We start from the raw sequence: 15,681 nt of genomic DNA, 5'->3' as shown, positions 1-15,681 counted from the left end.
GTCAGAAAATGAAGGGCCATTTGCGACTGCTGAACATAGCGTGTGCAGCCAAAGCTAAGTGGAGACAGATTACTCTGCAGAAGGCGTCCAGGGAGACGCCGCTGTACTTCAGCGTGCAGGGCGGCAGCGAGAGAGGATTTGGCGTCTTCGTTGAGTCGGTGGAACCGGGGAGCAAGGCCGCAGAGACGGGACTCAAGCGAGGAGATCAGGTGAGAACACAAAAATATGTTGTGGTAAAGTACAAAGTTATATAGTTGGATATGGAACTTTTCTTGGTACTTTATTGAAATATTGACATTTGTAAAAAAAAAAAATAGCTGTTTAAAAATAATTTACTTTTTTTATTTTAATTTTAAAGAAGAATAAATGCATTAATAAAATATATATGTTTAGCTTCAGGAACTCTAGTTTTTTTTTTTTTCCATCCCCTGATGTAAATGAGTCTACAATTAGATGGTTGGAATAAAATCCAACATGGCTCTGCATTGAACCACTTCTCTTCTAAATGGGGATGTAGTGCATAAAATGTACATAATTAAATATTTCCCAGCAACAGTGCAAAATAGTTTGACCACTTTTCTCAGAGACTTGAGATTGTATTGTCTCCTCTATAACCAACCGTGTGACGTGTGGTCAAAAGTCAGCAGTCTTATTTTTACCTCAGATGTGACGGTGTGGTTGAGCTGAGTCTACATCTGCATGTAGATGTGCAGATGAATATTGAAGTTACAATCTACACATACAAGGCCATTAAAGACAAAGTATATTATGCTCTTACAAATCTGTCAAACTTGAACCTCTAACATGTATTTTATATCCTCAGATTAGTGTTCATGTGTTAAATGCGATGCTTCTTGACGTCATGATGTGTCCATCTTTGTCATGTTTAAGATAGAATTACAAATATATGTGTGTAATGGTGATTTGAATCATCAATACAAAGTAAGATATTTGGAAGAGGTTTGTTGAAGAGGTTTGACCAGGAACCTGTTGATTTTTATTTATAAATAAACCCTCCACTTTTCACCTTTATCTGCAGCACCAAATTAATCATGTTTCTGTGGTGGAGTGTCTGAATGTAAGAAACTCCTGAAGCTGAAGTTTACACAACAACACTCCTGTCAAGGTGAAGGAAAATATTTTCCAGTCTTTTGACATTAAAAAAAACTCAGTAACTCGGCACCACCAAGGCTGTGGAAAATAGGAAACGTATACAGAAAAAGGGAGGCTTACATACTCGAGAGTGCACATGAACTTAAACTTGGAGCACAGCAACATCTTTAAGATCACAGACGTCACAAGGCTGGAGTTGATTTCTAAACTAACTTCATTCAGCAGCTCTGCTGGGAGATGAAGCTTGAAATGCCCAAAAATAGAAGAAAAGAGCATTTTTTATTTGTGCGCTCCTAGAAGTCTAAAACTTTGAGAGGGTCTACAAAATCTTTCAAAGATCGGCCTTGACTGTCCTCAAAAAATCGTAACCTTGAAACTCTTAATGCATAATTAAGAAGTTCAGGCATAGCTTGCTCGGAGGTTGACTTTGAAGTTTAGAACGGATGCTTCCTTTTATTGTGGCTTGCTTTTAACTACTGCAAACTAATGGTTCATATCTTCAAATGGTGACATGAAACACAAGTGTTCAAATGTTCAAAACTAACCAGCAGTCTCTCTGCTCTACACGCTTTCCTTGATATGTTATTTAAGCCCTGTTTTCACCAAGCGCTCCGGTTTGGTTCAGTACAGTTTGGTTACTGGTTGCTACGGTTATCCTGATCTTACTTGCATTCCCACAGCCAACGTTACCCTTTCTTGGCAGGCGGGTTTCAAGGGTAAGGGTTAGGGTATAGCCATGCCAGCTGCATCACTTGCATTGTAGTGTGACATCATAGCAGCGCGACACAGTAAACAAAGAGCAACAATGGAGGTCCAGCATTTTGTGTTCGTCCATCTTCGCACTTGGCTGTACATCAGAAGAACGAGACAATCTATTTGTGAGAGAAGGCTGCTGAAAGAGAGGACTGAAACCACATCGTCCCCACCAAACACTAATTAACTGCCTGAAGATGTGTGAAGTCAAGAGAGTCAAGAAAAATATGATCACAGATGAACAGAAAACAACTAATGTGTTTCAGATCTTAGTAAAGGGTGATGAAGTCGTTTTTTCACTCAAGATAATAACCATTAAGACTCCCTGTCTCACTCGTTGTGTCACTTTTTGTATTAGTTACGATGTTCCGCTAAGATGTTGTCATTTCGTCCGTATTGTTTCAGATCATGGAGATCAACGGTCAAAACTTTGAGAACATTTCTATCACCAAAGCTGTCGACATTCTCAGAAACAACACACACCTCTCTCTCACCGTCAAGACCAACATATTTGGTGAGTAAAGTGAGAATATTTGAGCTTGCATGCTTATACTCAAAGAGCATGACCAATCCTCCGCTTCTTTTCTCCGCTCTCTTCACCCGACTAGTCTTCAAAGAGCTCCTCAGCAGGATCGTGCACGAGAAGAAGAACGGCGGCCCTCACATTCCCAAGATCCAGGAGAAGAAAGGCAACCGCTTCTCCATTCCCGACCTTCCCGGAGACATGGAGTTCCCTACGGACCACAAGAGCACCAGGAAAATGAAAGCGAACACCGTGTCAGGGGGACGGAACAAGATCCGAAAGATGCTGGAGAAGACGCGCTTCAGCATACTGCCGCCAAAACCATTCAGGTAAGAGTGTTTAAGTAAACTCTGCTCTCTGTGTGGTTATGAAATTGATCAAAAAAAGCTATTTTTAAGTATAAATTGAAATAAGAAGGAACTCAATTCTTTCATAGGGAAGTAATCCTGAGAAAAGGGTATTGATGTTGTAGTTCTTGGTAAAGACACATGGCATGATTACGCCAACTTAAGAGACTTAAATCAGCAACAGTGGATTTTTTTTTTTCGACTTTTCATCAAATGAAGATTTGAAAACTTGACTATATACTCAGCACTATGCAGTGTAGTGAATTGTATCTCATTGTTCAGCTGAGTGTCAAGTTTGCGGGCTACTGTTCACTCTCATCACTGTCATAGTGTCATCTTCAGCTACAGCAGACATTTGAAAAGCTATAAAAAACAACTGCTCATTTCCTACTCAGGCTGTTACTGAAGACAAGTAAAGCTGGTTATATAGAGAAGCATTTAGAAGCTAAAGATAAATATCTAAAAGGTCAGTGGAGACCACAACAGAGCTAAAAACAAAATAGAAGCTAAATAGTGGACCAATGATCTCCTGGCGGCCAGAAACATCAGCTTGATCGAATGGCCATTTTTAAACTTCACTTACATTGTGTTGCCCCCAACTTGCAAAAATATGATTTTGAAGAAAAAGTTTGTGGTGGGAATTCAGATGCCTCTGTGAAATGATTGGTGGTCTGCCCACAATCCTCTCTGACTTTATCTGTTTGCTTTCCCTGCATCACATTTGTAGCAAGCTGTGACCCTCTGCAGACAGCAAATATTGGAGGCTTGAGCAGAAATCTAAGCTGATAGCTTTTTTTTTTGTTGACCACATTGAACCATTTATGACGCCAAAGAAAGTGATAGAAAAAAGCTGATTTCAGCCTTCCCTTGGAGCTGGTATGAGCAGGAAAAGGAGCGATTTTAACAAACTTTGGATACAAAGCTTACCTAGGTTAATGGAAACCTGAGGTGATGAGCAATAAGTAACAGCATACAAGTGCATCCTATTTCTATCTGTGGTCACAGGAACATTGCTCTAAGATTGCAGTGTTTACTTTTAGCACTTAATTTACTCGTACTTGTGTGGATGCAGAAGTCGTTCTACTCTCTAACTTGTTTTAGCTGCTGTAATGTCTCGAGAAACATAAAAGGCATCATCATCATCATCACATAATTATTGTCGTTGTCATCCATAACCATCCATTGTACTCGCAGCATCTGGAGCAATCTAAAGCAATTGTGCAGATGGGCGCTCACATTCAATATTCCAGCCGTAACGTGCTGATACAGGCTTGATTTCATTTCATCATTTCATGCCTCTCCAGGCCTCATTAAACTCTGCACTGTGTCGGTGTGTGAGCGAGAAGACACTGTTCTGGTAGTGTTAATTACAGAGCTAACCATCAGCAACATACTCACACGCCGTTAACTCACACACACACTCGCACAGACGATGTCACGTGTATCTGTGTCCCCTCGCTTTCCTCTCCCGCCGTCTCCATTCGATCAGTTTCCAGCGCTGCAGTGATTACGTTCAAAAAGCTTCACAGTTTGCATGAACACTGTCTGGTCTCTGAATCATAACGCAACACGCTATCACACGGCCATTGATCGGACTCGATGCGCAGCTTCCAAAGGCTCTCTGCTGCTTGCTATTTATCAACCAAACAAGGGCTTTCATTGCTTTTTAATCTGCTCGTCGGCAGCTTTCAGACCACTCTTTGGTTCAAAGGAGTTGATGGATGATTAAAGGGACCAAATCTGAGGAGAGAGATGAGAGGGTTGGTTTGGGTCTATCAGGATTCATCGGTGCATGAAACTATAACAAGAACAACAGAGTAAACTTGCCTACAAGGAGTATATGTGCTTGTATATTAAAGAAACAGAAGCACTTTGGATAATTGAAGATGCCGTGCAGTTTTAAGTACACCCACACATACTTACATACACACAGTGGTCTCACTGTAAATTTAGCAATCCACTGTTGCTATGGTCTGTCTCACAAAAGGCTACATTTTCAAAGCTTTTGGCTGTAGATATTAAAATACCTGGCAATTTAATTTTAGCCAGATAATCTTGTTAAACTATTTAAATCGTATTCACTTCCTCTTGCTCAGTGTCACTACGGCTGCGGTCGCTGCTGCTTCTTCTTCTCTCTCCTTTCTTGGCTGACATTGTGCTCCACTTCTGACAAAGATTTTATACGACAAGGACACACTGGCAATAAACCACTCGTTTTTCTTCCAAATCAAGATGCCCGGTGCATGCACATGCACCTTTAAACACATCCCATATTGACCAGGCATGCTGATTTACTGTCTTCAGAGTGGAAAGCAATAGACAGTGAGCTTCAGCCTTTAGTCAGCTGATCTTAAAAGTCCAGATGATTTAGTGAGGTGACGATAAAGTAGTTACTGAATTAAAACTAATTACTTAAATATGGTGTCATTGAGTGTTTGTACATCCCAACTGTAACTCTACAAGACGTCCTTATTTTACTGTACATGCATTATCCAAAGAGATACGTTGTATGTACAATGGAATCAAAGACGCTTTTTGTGTTTGTGTGTGTTTGTGTCTGTGCACTGTTCTGTGCACCTTACAAATTTATAACTCTATGCAAATAAAAGCTATTTCAGAACTGTAATATTGAGTCCTTTTTGGTAAAGCTTTTAGAACACTTAAAACAGGGATGACAGCTGAAAAAGCTTTAATTCATGTTTCTTGCATATTTAATTTGAAGATTGTCTCTGTGTCTTTGGACTCTTCTGAAAATACAATCCTCGTATGCTCTCTGCTCATTTCTGACAGCTGCGGTCGAAAGGTCACAAAGTCTACTTTGCACTCTGTGTGAATCTTATGTTTTCTTTATGAAACCACCCTGGCATTTCCTGCTTATGGTTTCAGCTTACTTCCCATTGTGTCTAAACTTTACCTGTAGTATACTGTTGTCAACATACACGTGTGTTGCTGTTGTTATCACTGTGTGTCAGAGAAAACAGAACAGGCCTTGTTGCTCTGCTGCACTTGTATCGCTGCTGAATCACCTCTGCAGAGCGCTGCTTTTGTTTTATTACTTTTTCTTTTTTCTTTTTTCTTTTCACGCTTTTCAATGTTGTTTCTCCTCCTGTTTGTCTCTGCTGCTTCAGGGGCCTGTTTGGGTAAGTTGTTTTTTCAAGGGCCTCTTGTGTCACATCACATCCTTAAACCATTTAATTCAGTCTCCATCCGCAGACCTGCACACAGCAGGCAGCTCAACACTCTCTCACACACACACACACAAACTAATCATAGACACTGACCTTCAAGAACATTACTAGAGGACTGCAATTATAGATTTCATGCAAATGCCTTTGAATACATGAATCTCACTTTTTGTCCCCCAGAGTCAAGGAGACGTCTTTGCTTATTTCCACATTACAACTCTCCGACTTTATTTTGTTGAGCACTACTTTCTGGGGTTCATCTTAAATGTTCCGTTAATACTAATGAATTTCCAATGGGCAATTGGGGTTGAAACTAAACGAGTTGTATAAATAAAGTAGAAATAATGATGTATGTCTTTACCGGTAACGGTCATTGCGTGAATATTATAAGACATGTATGGCAGGTTATTTGAGTTTACAATGTCAGGCCTTATTTAAGCCCCCAGCTTTCCTTATCCGTCTCAATTTCATTATTATCCTCTTTCTAAACCGCCTTTATCTTTTTCCCTCCTTTTCCACCAGCATCCATGTTATAGATCGCCTCTATTTATTGTCTCGCTTCTTTTTTTTCATGTCTTTCCTTTTTCTTTTTCCACCTTTTTCTTTTTCTCTCTCGCGTCTTGTTGCTGCAGTATACTATCAAACGGTGACTGGAAGATTACGGAGGCTTTGCTACAGCAGCACTCAGCTGTGTTAGTGGAAGCCCTGCATTACTGCACTGTGTTCAGCGCACACTGTATAGATATATACACACAAACCCGACACCTAGAGGGAAGCTGCACTTAGTATGCAGGAAGGAAGAGATGAACTGTCTGTCTCAGACTCTCAATTACAGAGTGCGACTCACACTATCCACGACAGCATATCCAAACACGTGCAATGCATGTTTAACATCAGTCAATCTTTGAAGAATCTCAGTAGATCAAACTGCTTCTATTGTCTTTTTATTATACTAAAGAATATTCAGTCTAATATATTATTAGTGAACCTACTTTCAACTCAAATTTAGATACTGTTTAAGATCTTCATAGTGTCAGATTGACTGCATTTAGCAGATTTTGAATGCTAGGTACCAATTTATAAGGATCCTTGTCACACATTTGTATTTGATTATATTATAAGAGAGTATTTTTATATGCCAGGAAGCTCTTTAGAAATGCATTGTGCTAGATAATTCCAGGTCAAACACTGTTGTTACATCATGCTTAAATACTTTGGCCAGTATGACTGAAATAATCCAAATAAGTTTTAGCTGATTAGTGTGTTGAAAGAAAAAGAATCAGCCACCATTGAAACACCCCACTACTCTGACAGACAGATAATAATGTTGCATCATATGTAATATCCCAGAGGTCTATAGTGAACCAGGCCTGAACCTTAAATGAGTAGAGATAACACAGCTGTGGAAGGATAGTGTTCTCGAACCTTCAGGAACTCACATTCATCCCTACAGGAGCCAGCCTGGCTTTCCATGGGTTTGTCTCATGATATTTGAAAATCTCCATCACATGTATGCAAACGTGTGCCGACTAATGAGGTCGGTAATGTAAAAGGTTGATGTTTGCATATCCCTGACGCTCCCGAGGCAGACTGGTTAAAAGGTGCCCGTCTCTCCAGTCACATAATGTGGACAACTGCTGGACACACACACACACACACACACACACACACACACACACACACACACACACACACACACACACACACACACACACATGTGAACAGAAGGTTTACATCCCAATACCAACAGATCTATTCAACAGTTAAGAACAAAATGTACAAACTTGTACAAAAACACCTGTAGAGACCTGCTTCACATCTCATTATCTATCATTTCTTCTCATACGTGCTTTGCTGTTGCAATGCTTGTTGTTTGTGTCTCTGTTACCTTGTTTGTCCCAGTCTCTTTGTCTCTTTGTCTCTTTGTCTCTTTGTCTGGTGTTGTGTGTTTGTGTTTGTCTGTTGGTGAATTTGTGTATCTGAGAATAAACGTTATCAGTTCCTGCCATTCATGAATGAATTTCAGCTGTGTCACTGCTGCTTATTAAAAGACAAATGCAGTGATTTCTATTGTGTGTTGTCATTCTGCTGTGATTGAATCTCCTTGTGTTTTTTTTTTTCCTGCAGTGTTATGAGTTGTGATTCTTATGTGGTCTCAAGATAAATGGGAAAGCATTTATTATAATACTTGTGCTTAAAACTCAAAACTCAGCAAAGAAAAAAAACACTGAAGTTATTTTTAAACGTCTACTGATTCAATTTTGAAGTCTAAAGTTTCATTTAGGACCATAAAAACATTTTTGGAGGACAAAATCTAATATTTTTGTTTTTCTGCTTCTCTCTTTCCTTTCTTTTTTTTTCACCTTGTTTGCTTTTTACAACCCTTCCTCCCACCTTCACACCCCTCTCTTCCTCTTCCCTTGTTTCCCTACTTTCCTCTCTAGTGATGGTGGGATGGGTCAGTCTCAGGACGACAGCATTGTGGGTACCAAGCAGTGTCGTCACAGCGTGGCCATCATGCCGATCCCCGGTAACCTGTCATCCAGCAGCCCCGACCTGCTGCAGCCGGCCACCAGCGTCCTCGACTTCTCCAACCCTGCAGGTAAGAACACTCAGTGACGCAATGATAGTCAGCTTTTTTTAATTGTTCTATTCTTCTGTTCAGTTTTCTCTCATTATAGACAAGAATGTCACCAAACCTTAATGTTTCGTAATATATAGATCTATCAGCAGCACTGAATCGATTCAGGTTTCTTTTTTAATTAAGTTTTTATATTTGCTGTTGCTTGTAAAAGTCAATAAACCTTGAGTGTGAAACAAGTGACCAGACCAGAGCAAATTCATGGAAAGAAGCTTGACATCATCAAAGCACTTTTAAGACAAAAATTGAATTTCTAAAATCATCCATATCGTATATATTTATATATATATATATATATATATATGTATATATATATATATATATATATATATATATATATACACATATTTGTGTACCTAACACCTTCAAATCCTTTATTTTAAAGGAAAGCAAAACTTTTATTACAGCTTAGACCTTCATGGGCTCATTTCAGGTATGTCAAACAAATCATTGCTTCTTTCCTGAAGCTGTTTGTCACACTTGACTTGAGACCTCAGCCTCATTGAACGGTGAAAGCCACTTGTGTGGCGAAGGACTCAGACGCTCAGAGACGCAGTGCAGACCGCCTTTCACTGTGGAAAATAATCACACAAAGCACACATGAGAAGTGTCATCCATTTTTATTTTTCTCTCCATGAAATGCAGCAAACTTCTCAGCAACACTTACGATCACTTATGCTGACAAAAGAACCCACATTAGCTCCCTCAGAGCAAACACCACAAGCGTAGGTGTGCACAAATATTCACACACAGAAACAGCTGGTCGTCTTTCTTTTTTTAAAGTTCCACATAGCTGTTGCAGAATTGTGTCCATCGTTCAAAATTAACCTCCTGCACAAAAAAACAGACATTTATTTCCTGTTATGAAATGTGTCGCTGCACATATAATCATTTAAACTAAGAGCAGGCTCTCAGTGTGTGTGATTTGTGTGTTAGTGAGTATGAAATATTGAGAGGAGAGAACAAGAGGGAGAAGTAGAAAGGTGAGAGAGCGCGAAAGAGTGAATATGGTCTTGATTTATTCCACCACCCATTCATCAACGAGCTACACACACACACACACCTGCATGTAGTTTGTAGACCTATACATCACATATGGTTGTGTTGTACCTAGAAACACAGACACACACACCCAGTGGGCCTCATTAATCATCTGCCATTAGATGGAGTTTCCTTTAGTCCCCTGGCCTCCTATTAGATTTAATAGTAGAGGGAGAACAGCCCGCTTAAACCAAACCGTGTTCCAGATGCGCCGCAGGGCTTGAAATACTTCCAAAAGTCCACCTCCACCTTTAATTACATTAGTGATCAGAAGCTGATGCATCACCTTTCTACTGTTGAAAGAGGGATGCATGGACAACATTTCTACCAATGGTGTTGGATATTTTAAGTCTTTTAACACTTATTTTATTTGTATTTTAGTTGGTCTTTGGACAGGAAAGCAGGTTGTTTTCAATCTAGCCTTTTTTTAAGGATGAAAACAAAGATTTTTTCATATCAGGTTTGTTTTGATCTGATTTCAGGGCATTCTTTGAGTACTCTAATGTTGTCGGTTCATTACCCATCATCCTTGCTGTCTTTCTTGGTAAAGACAACCTCCAAAAATAGTTCTTTTGTCGTCTAACTGAGGCTTAGGTATAGAAATGTACTCGGTTTAAAAAGTATAATTGATTAAATTAAGCAATTTTAACTTTGATTCTTTTCCAACATAATGTAAAAAGTAGATATTATTGCTAGTATATACTGTATGTTCGTACCAAACCAGGAATAAACAGATTCATAATACAGAGTAGAGCACATTAGAATAAATATATAAATCAAAGACAAGCAATAAGCAACATTCGCTATTTTTAGCTTCCCAAATGTGTTATTCTGCTGTCTCTCTCTTTTCTGTTGCTCTTCAGACTGATTATCCTTGAGTTAAATTACAGACTTTGAAACCCACTTGAGGCAAATAACTCTGGTTAGTGATTTTGTATACAAATCAAAATGCATTGACTTGTTAGGCTGCGATGTGAGAATGTCCCATGAGACTTTAGTTTACTCTCCCCCGAGAATGTCAAAGACTAAACTATTATTCAACTCTAGTAAAGAAACAGAGGATAATAAAAAATGGAAATACTTGTCAGTTGTAGCACATATCAGGACCAGACATTACACATCGTGTGACAGGGGAGCTTTGACGTCAGTGATGCAAACGACTAAAGCTGAAACAGTTAAGAGGATCAAAGCTCTGTGTTGTTATTTTTGGTTCCCATAGGCAGAGTAGAAGTGTCCGTATCTCTAAGAGTGAAGATGTGTTTTCAAATCCTCTGTTTCTACTTTTGTCTCTATATCTATTCGTCTTTTCTCCTCTCCCACTGCACCGCTCTCTCCTCTTGCGACTCTTTGCAGTGATTTTAAACAGATGTTTCAGTGTGGACATGATGAGTCATACTCATACCCTCCATGGTTTCACATTCACAGATTAAGGCTACAGAAGAAACTCAGCTGGTCTTCCCTCTTCTTTTTTCTCTCTCTCTCTCTGTCATGATGTTTCCAACCACTATTACTCACTTGACTCCTCCCTGACTTTCTCTTCCTTTCTGTCATACTCACTGTGTTTTTCTTTTCTCCTCTCTGCTTGTACAGCCCTGGGACTCTACTGTAAGTATACATACCTTCAAAGCCACTGTTTGGTTGTGCTTCATTAAACACTCCTCCCTTAAGTTTCCCTTCACACCTGTGCTTTCATTCCTCTTTTTTATTTTGAAATTTTCCACAAATACTTGCATCTGTTAACCTCATCCTCCAAGCTGTTGTTTTGGGCCTTGTTCTGTGCTTATAACTCACACCTTGGGACAATGTATGATAATCATTCTAGAGGCTGTTTCACTTTTCAAGGGGGGCACTTGAGCATTGAAGTTTTTATGTTCATCATTTTCACTTAAAGAACGATGCAGTTTGGTTCTCTGAAGAAATCCATTGGGACTCAACGTATAACCATTTAATAAAAGGGATTTATCATTTCATGTGTTAACTAACAGTAGAGCTGCTTCGGTAGGGAGAATTTAAGATGTGACTAAGTCATCAGTCACATTGTGTTGTCCTATTCCTGCAATGCAATCAACATAAAATATACTTTTATTCATTATGTAGTATTTATTTGTGTAAGGAACTGTAGAAATCAAGTAAGCCAAAGCCACACACTACAACATTTATATGCTAAGCTAATTGGCCCTGCCCGTCCCACAGACAATAGATAATTCACAAACAACATCAGAGCGGATTTAAACATTTAGAAATGATTTTCTTACAGCCCCTCCATTTTTGTTGTTAACAGCTTGTTTGCATAAAGGAGTCGCATCACTGCACAAGAGGGTCTTGCTGTCTGACACAATACAAGAGAATCAGCTTTTATTAGCCATGTGTGCTCACAAACACAAGGGATTTGACTTTGGTGAACTGTGCTGTCAAAGTACAAAAAGTACAACATTAAATATAAACACAACATAAGCAGAGACTAATATCTACAAATCTAGATAAGACAAGAGAGCCGCAGACATTGAACAACAATCCATATTCGCTTCCAGCTAAAGTCTCCCGTATAACAAAAATAAACTTGAGAGCACATCCTGTTCTGAACTTTACTGTGTTGAACAATCAAAGTAACAAATATTTCACCCTGGAAAAACAGCCCTGCTGTCATGAGTTTGTAGGATCGACCCTCATTTTACATCAGCAGCACTAGTTATTTACTTTGTCTATCATTCCCCTGCTGCAGGCACTAGAGTTAAGACTGCAGGCTGCTGTCAAACGTATCCACCAACATGCCCCTCCAGTCTCTGAGATAAAAAATATTTCATATGGTTCTATGATTATTTTTGAATAGTTTTTAAAACAGAAACCCACCTTAACCAAAGACACATAAAGTAAGTTGCATCAAGCACGATTGCAGTGACATCACAAGTTATTAAGAAGAAGTCATTGTTGGTTTAAACTCTTCATGGAGGTGATGATTAAAACAGAGGCATGGGATAACTTGAATGTGTAAGAATAACGTCCTTCCATAAAGAGCATTAGGTATGTTTATTTCCATTTGTTTAACCCCAGCTACTCTACTGCACTCTCCTCCCAGCACCTCCAGCCGTCATGCCCGGCCCTCCTTTGCTCTGTGTGCTTTCACAGATGATTTATTTCTTGTGACTGTATGAGAGGGTGAATGAGAAAAGCTTTGGCAAACAGCAGAGGAGGAGGAGGAGGCTAAGGTTGTGTGGAGCCTCACTTGGTGATGTGTTTGCAAAAAAAAAATCTCAACACTTTTTTTTCCTCCATGTAAAAACCTATTTGGCTTCAGTCCAAGAATAAATCCTCAGGTGTTGATGAAAATGAATGATACCTTATTGAAGTTGATAATTAATTGCATGTTTGGCTGGATGGGCAGCGATTGTCCTCCTGTGTGCAGGTCAGGTCGCAGCTCATCCAGTGGATTAAACATGATTAATACCCCCAGGTATGATAGCCAGCTATTTAGCAGAGAGCTTCCCACACTTAAAATCACAAATCACAGCTAATGAGACACACAGCATTTAGTTTCCACTCAGCCTAGCCTCACCACGCTGCCGTACACAAACAGAAAAGGGGATCTGGTGCTGCTGCAACAACGCAGGAAACATGATGCAAGGTCTGTGCTTGTGATTCTGGGGATTAATGTTTCCGCAAATAGTCCTTCTCCAGTCTAAAAGTCAGTAATCATTTGACTGACATATAAAGTGTCATGTGATTAAAATCAATAAGCGTGCAGTCCTAAGTCCATAGAGAGGTCATTTATAGCAAAGGCTGGCCTCCTACATCAATACTCCATGAACTATTTAAGCTGTGGTAGGCAACTTTAAAGAAAACCAGCAACAGTAAGCAAGATAATGAAAGTATCAGACTGAAAAAGTCCAGCCCCTTTCCATAAACCATAGTAATACAACTGGAGTAAGAGAAAGAGGACTGTGTGCACAAACAAAGGAGAGAAAAAGACTCCATGAAAAGAAACGGAGAGCAAAAACAACTGATGCTACTTCCCTCAAAAAATCCTCACATAATTTTCATTCATCCATCTCAGATATTGAAATGACAATTAATCCTGAATACAGAGCAGCAGGCTGTTCAGACAAACAGAGCTGGCTGATTATCAGCAATCACTCTAACGTTATTGTTATTGGCTTTGGTTTCAGCAATTTGTTTGTTGAAGCTGTAATGATGACGATGATCGTAAAGCTGCCCCAGCTATTGACATCTACACACTCGCACAGACAACCACATGTACACACAAACACATACACACATAAAGATACCCAACGTCACACACGGATAAGAAATATGTAAGCTTATAAATGTGTCGGTAATGACTTTATGCCTGAGCACATTTCATTCTTCTCTGCTTAGTAACCAAGAAGAAGCTGTGTGTGTGTGTGTGTGTGTGTGTGTGTGTGTGTGTGTGTGTGTGTGTGTGTGTGTGTGTGTGTGTGTGTGTGTGTGTGTGTGTGTGTGTGTGTGTGTGTGTGTGTGTGTGTGTGTGTGTGTGTGTGTGTGTGTGTGTGTGTGTGTGTGTGTGTGTGTGTGTGTGTGTGTGTGTGTGTGTGTGTGTGTGTGTGTGTGTGTGTGTGTGTGTGTGTGTGTGTGTGTGTGTGTGTGTGTGTGTGTGTGTGTGCGCACATTTGCATGAGCCAGCACTTGAACGAACTCATCAGTCAGACGAACCATGTCTTGTTCTCTAGATGATCTGTTCGTGATTTCCCTCCATTTCTATATGATGGACCTCTCTGGCTGTGTGTGGCTAATGGGCCATACCCTCCTCTCTTACTCAAACACGAGGATCTCTAATGCAGTATCTCACTCAGGGGGAGCACTTCTATTATTTAACACGCATCTCACCGTGCGAGTCGCATGCAGCTGCTCCAACATCAACTGCACTAGAACATTAACGTCTCTATTGTAGCCTCTTACTATTAAATATTGTCTTTAATCCGTTAAATAAGAACTCACTCATTTAACCCCGAGAAGAGTCACTGTGGAAGATGATGCAGTTTTACTGTATTTGTTTTTTTAACAATTTAAATATGCATCCGTAGCTTTTAAATGGAATGTTACGTAATGTGACCAAGTAAATGATTCAAATTTGAATTATTAATGAGGTTTATTTAGTTCCATTTTATTTTAATTTAAATCTGCAGCTGTTTGATAATCTAAATAATCTTTAAGTTGTAGCTTTTATTCAACCTTTTTCTGGGTTTTTCCTGTAATGTTGTGTCCGATCAGTTAACAGAAAAAAGTAAATAATTGAAGTGAGAGATGATTATGACATCCAGGCCTGATGTTACTCTAACTGTCCCAAACCCCTCGTGCATGTGCAGCATGTGACTCCCGCTGCCTCTCCCATTGTCATGCAACTCTTGGCACACATGTCCTTGCAGCCTGTGGTGTACTTTACATGTTTGCTATGAGTGATGAGTCACCTGTGATGTCCTTGGACATGTCATGTGAACATTGTTTTTGATTCAGTACAGTTCAGCAAAGTGCAGTCTGTGTATGATTTTCTTTGTGCTCACCTGTCTTTGGTCATCTGATAACATTATCGTCTCTCACATAAAAAGTGAAATGAATGATATTAAGATAATTGTAAGTATGTAGAGATGTTGGATTTGGAAGAACATTTTGCAGCTATTTGTGGAATCAAGCGAGTCCATTTTGAAATTGGTTTCATAGATAGGCTGAGAGTTTCTAGAAACAGCCATACTGGTGAAAAAATTGTAGACATTTAGAATAATGAATCAATGTTATTGATCACAATGTGTTTTATTTAATTTTAACGTTAATATTCTTAAACACCAGAAACCATTGTGACCCAGTGTGACCCTTGGCTCACTTTAATTCTCCTAAAAGACATTTAGGTAGAAAGAAGTCAGGTCAGCAGGGTTTCTCAGAGCATTATGTGTTTCACCATACTTTCTCAATGATGTCATTATAAAGTACTGTACTCTATAGTACTGCTGCAGACCTCAATACCTAATGTTTCCGAAGGATCACATGATTGGTGCACTACTGAAGATAAATGCTGTAATTTTTGCTTTCAGATGAACTGTTTCACTG

General features: G+C 39.4%; 1 protein-coding gene across 11 annotated transcripts in view; it reads left to right on the top strand.

Annotated features, from left to right (window-relative positions):
- Positions 1–15,681, top strand: part of LOC132988017 (rap guanine nucleotide exchange factor 6-like) — a 141,831-nt gene that overhangs the window by 104,507 nt on the left and 21,643 nt on the right. For 8 of the 11 annotated variants that reach the window (XM_061055090.1, XM_061055093.1, XM_061055087.1 and 5 more), the window contains 5 exons: positions 6–209; positions 2,272–2,380; positions 2,475–2,718; positions 8,366–8,523; positions 11,194–11,208. In XM_061055090.1, coding sequence (XP_060911073.1) covers positions 6–209; positions 2,272–2,380; positions 2,475–2,718; positions 8,366–8,523; positions 11,194–11,208 — 730 coding nt within the window. The remainder of the gene's footprint in view (positions 1–5; positions 210–2,271; positions 2,381–2,474; positions 2,719–8,365; positions 8,524–11,193; positions 11,209–15,681) is intronic. The other 3 variants (XM_061055088.1, XM_061055091.1, XM_061055084.1) reach the window with 1 other exon arrangement.

The sequence above is a fragment of the Labrus mixtus genome, chromosome 14 (assembly GCF_963584025.1).
Source record: "Labrus mixtus chromosome 14, fLabMix1.1, whole genome shotgun sequence".
NCBI classification, from domain to species: Eukaryota; Metazoa; Chordata; class Actinopteri; order Labriformes; family Labridae; genus Labrus; species Labrus mixtus.
Note: the sequence above shows the minus strand (reverse complement) of the source record. Positions and strands in the feature narration are given on the sequence as shown.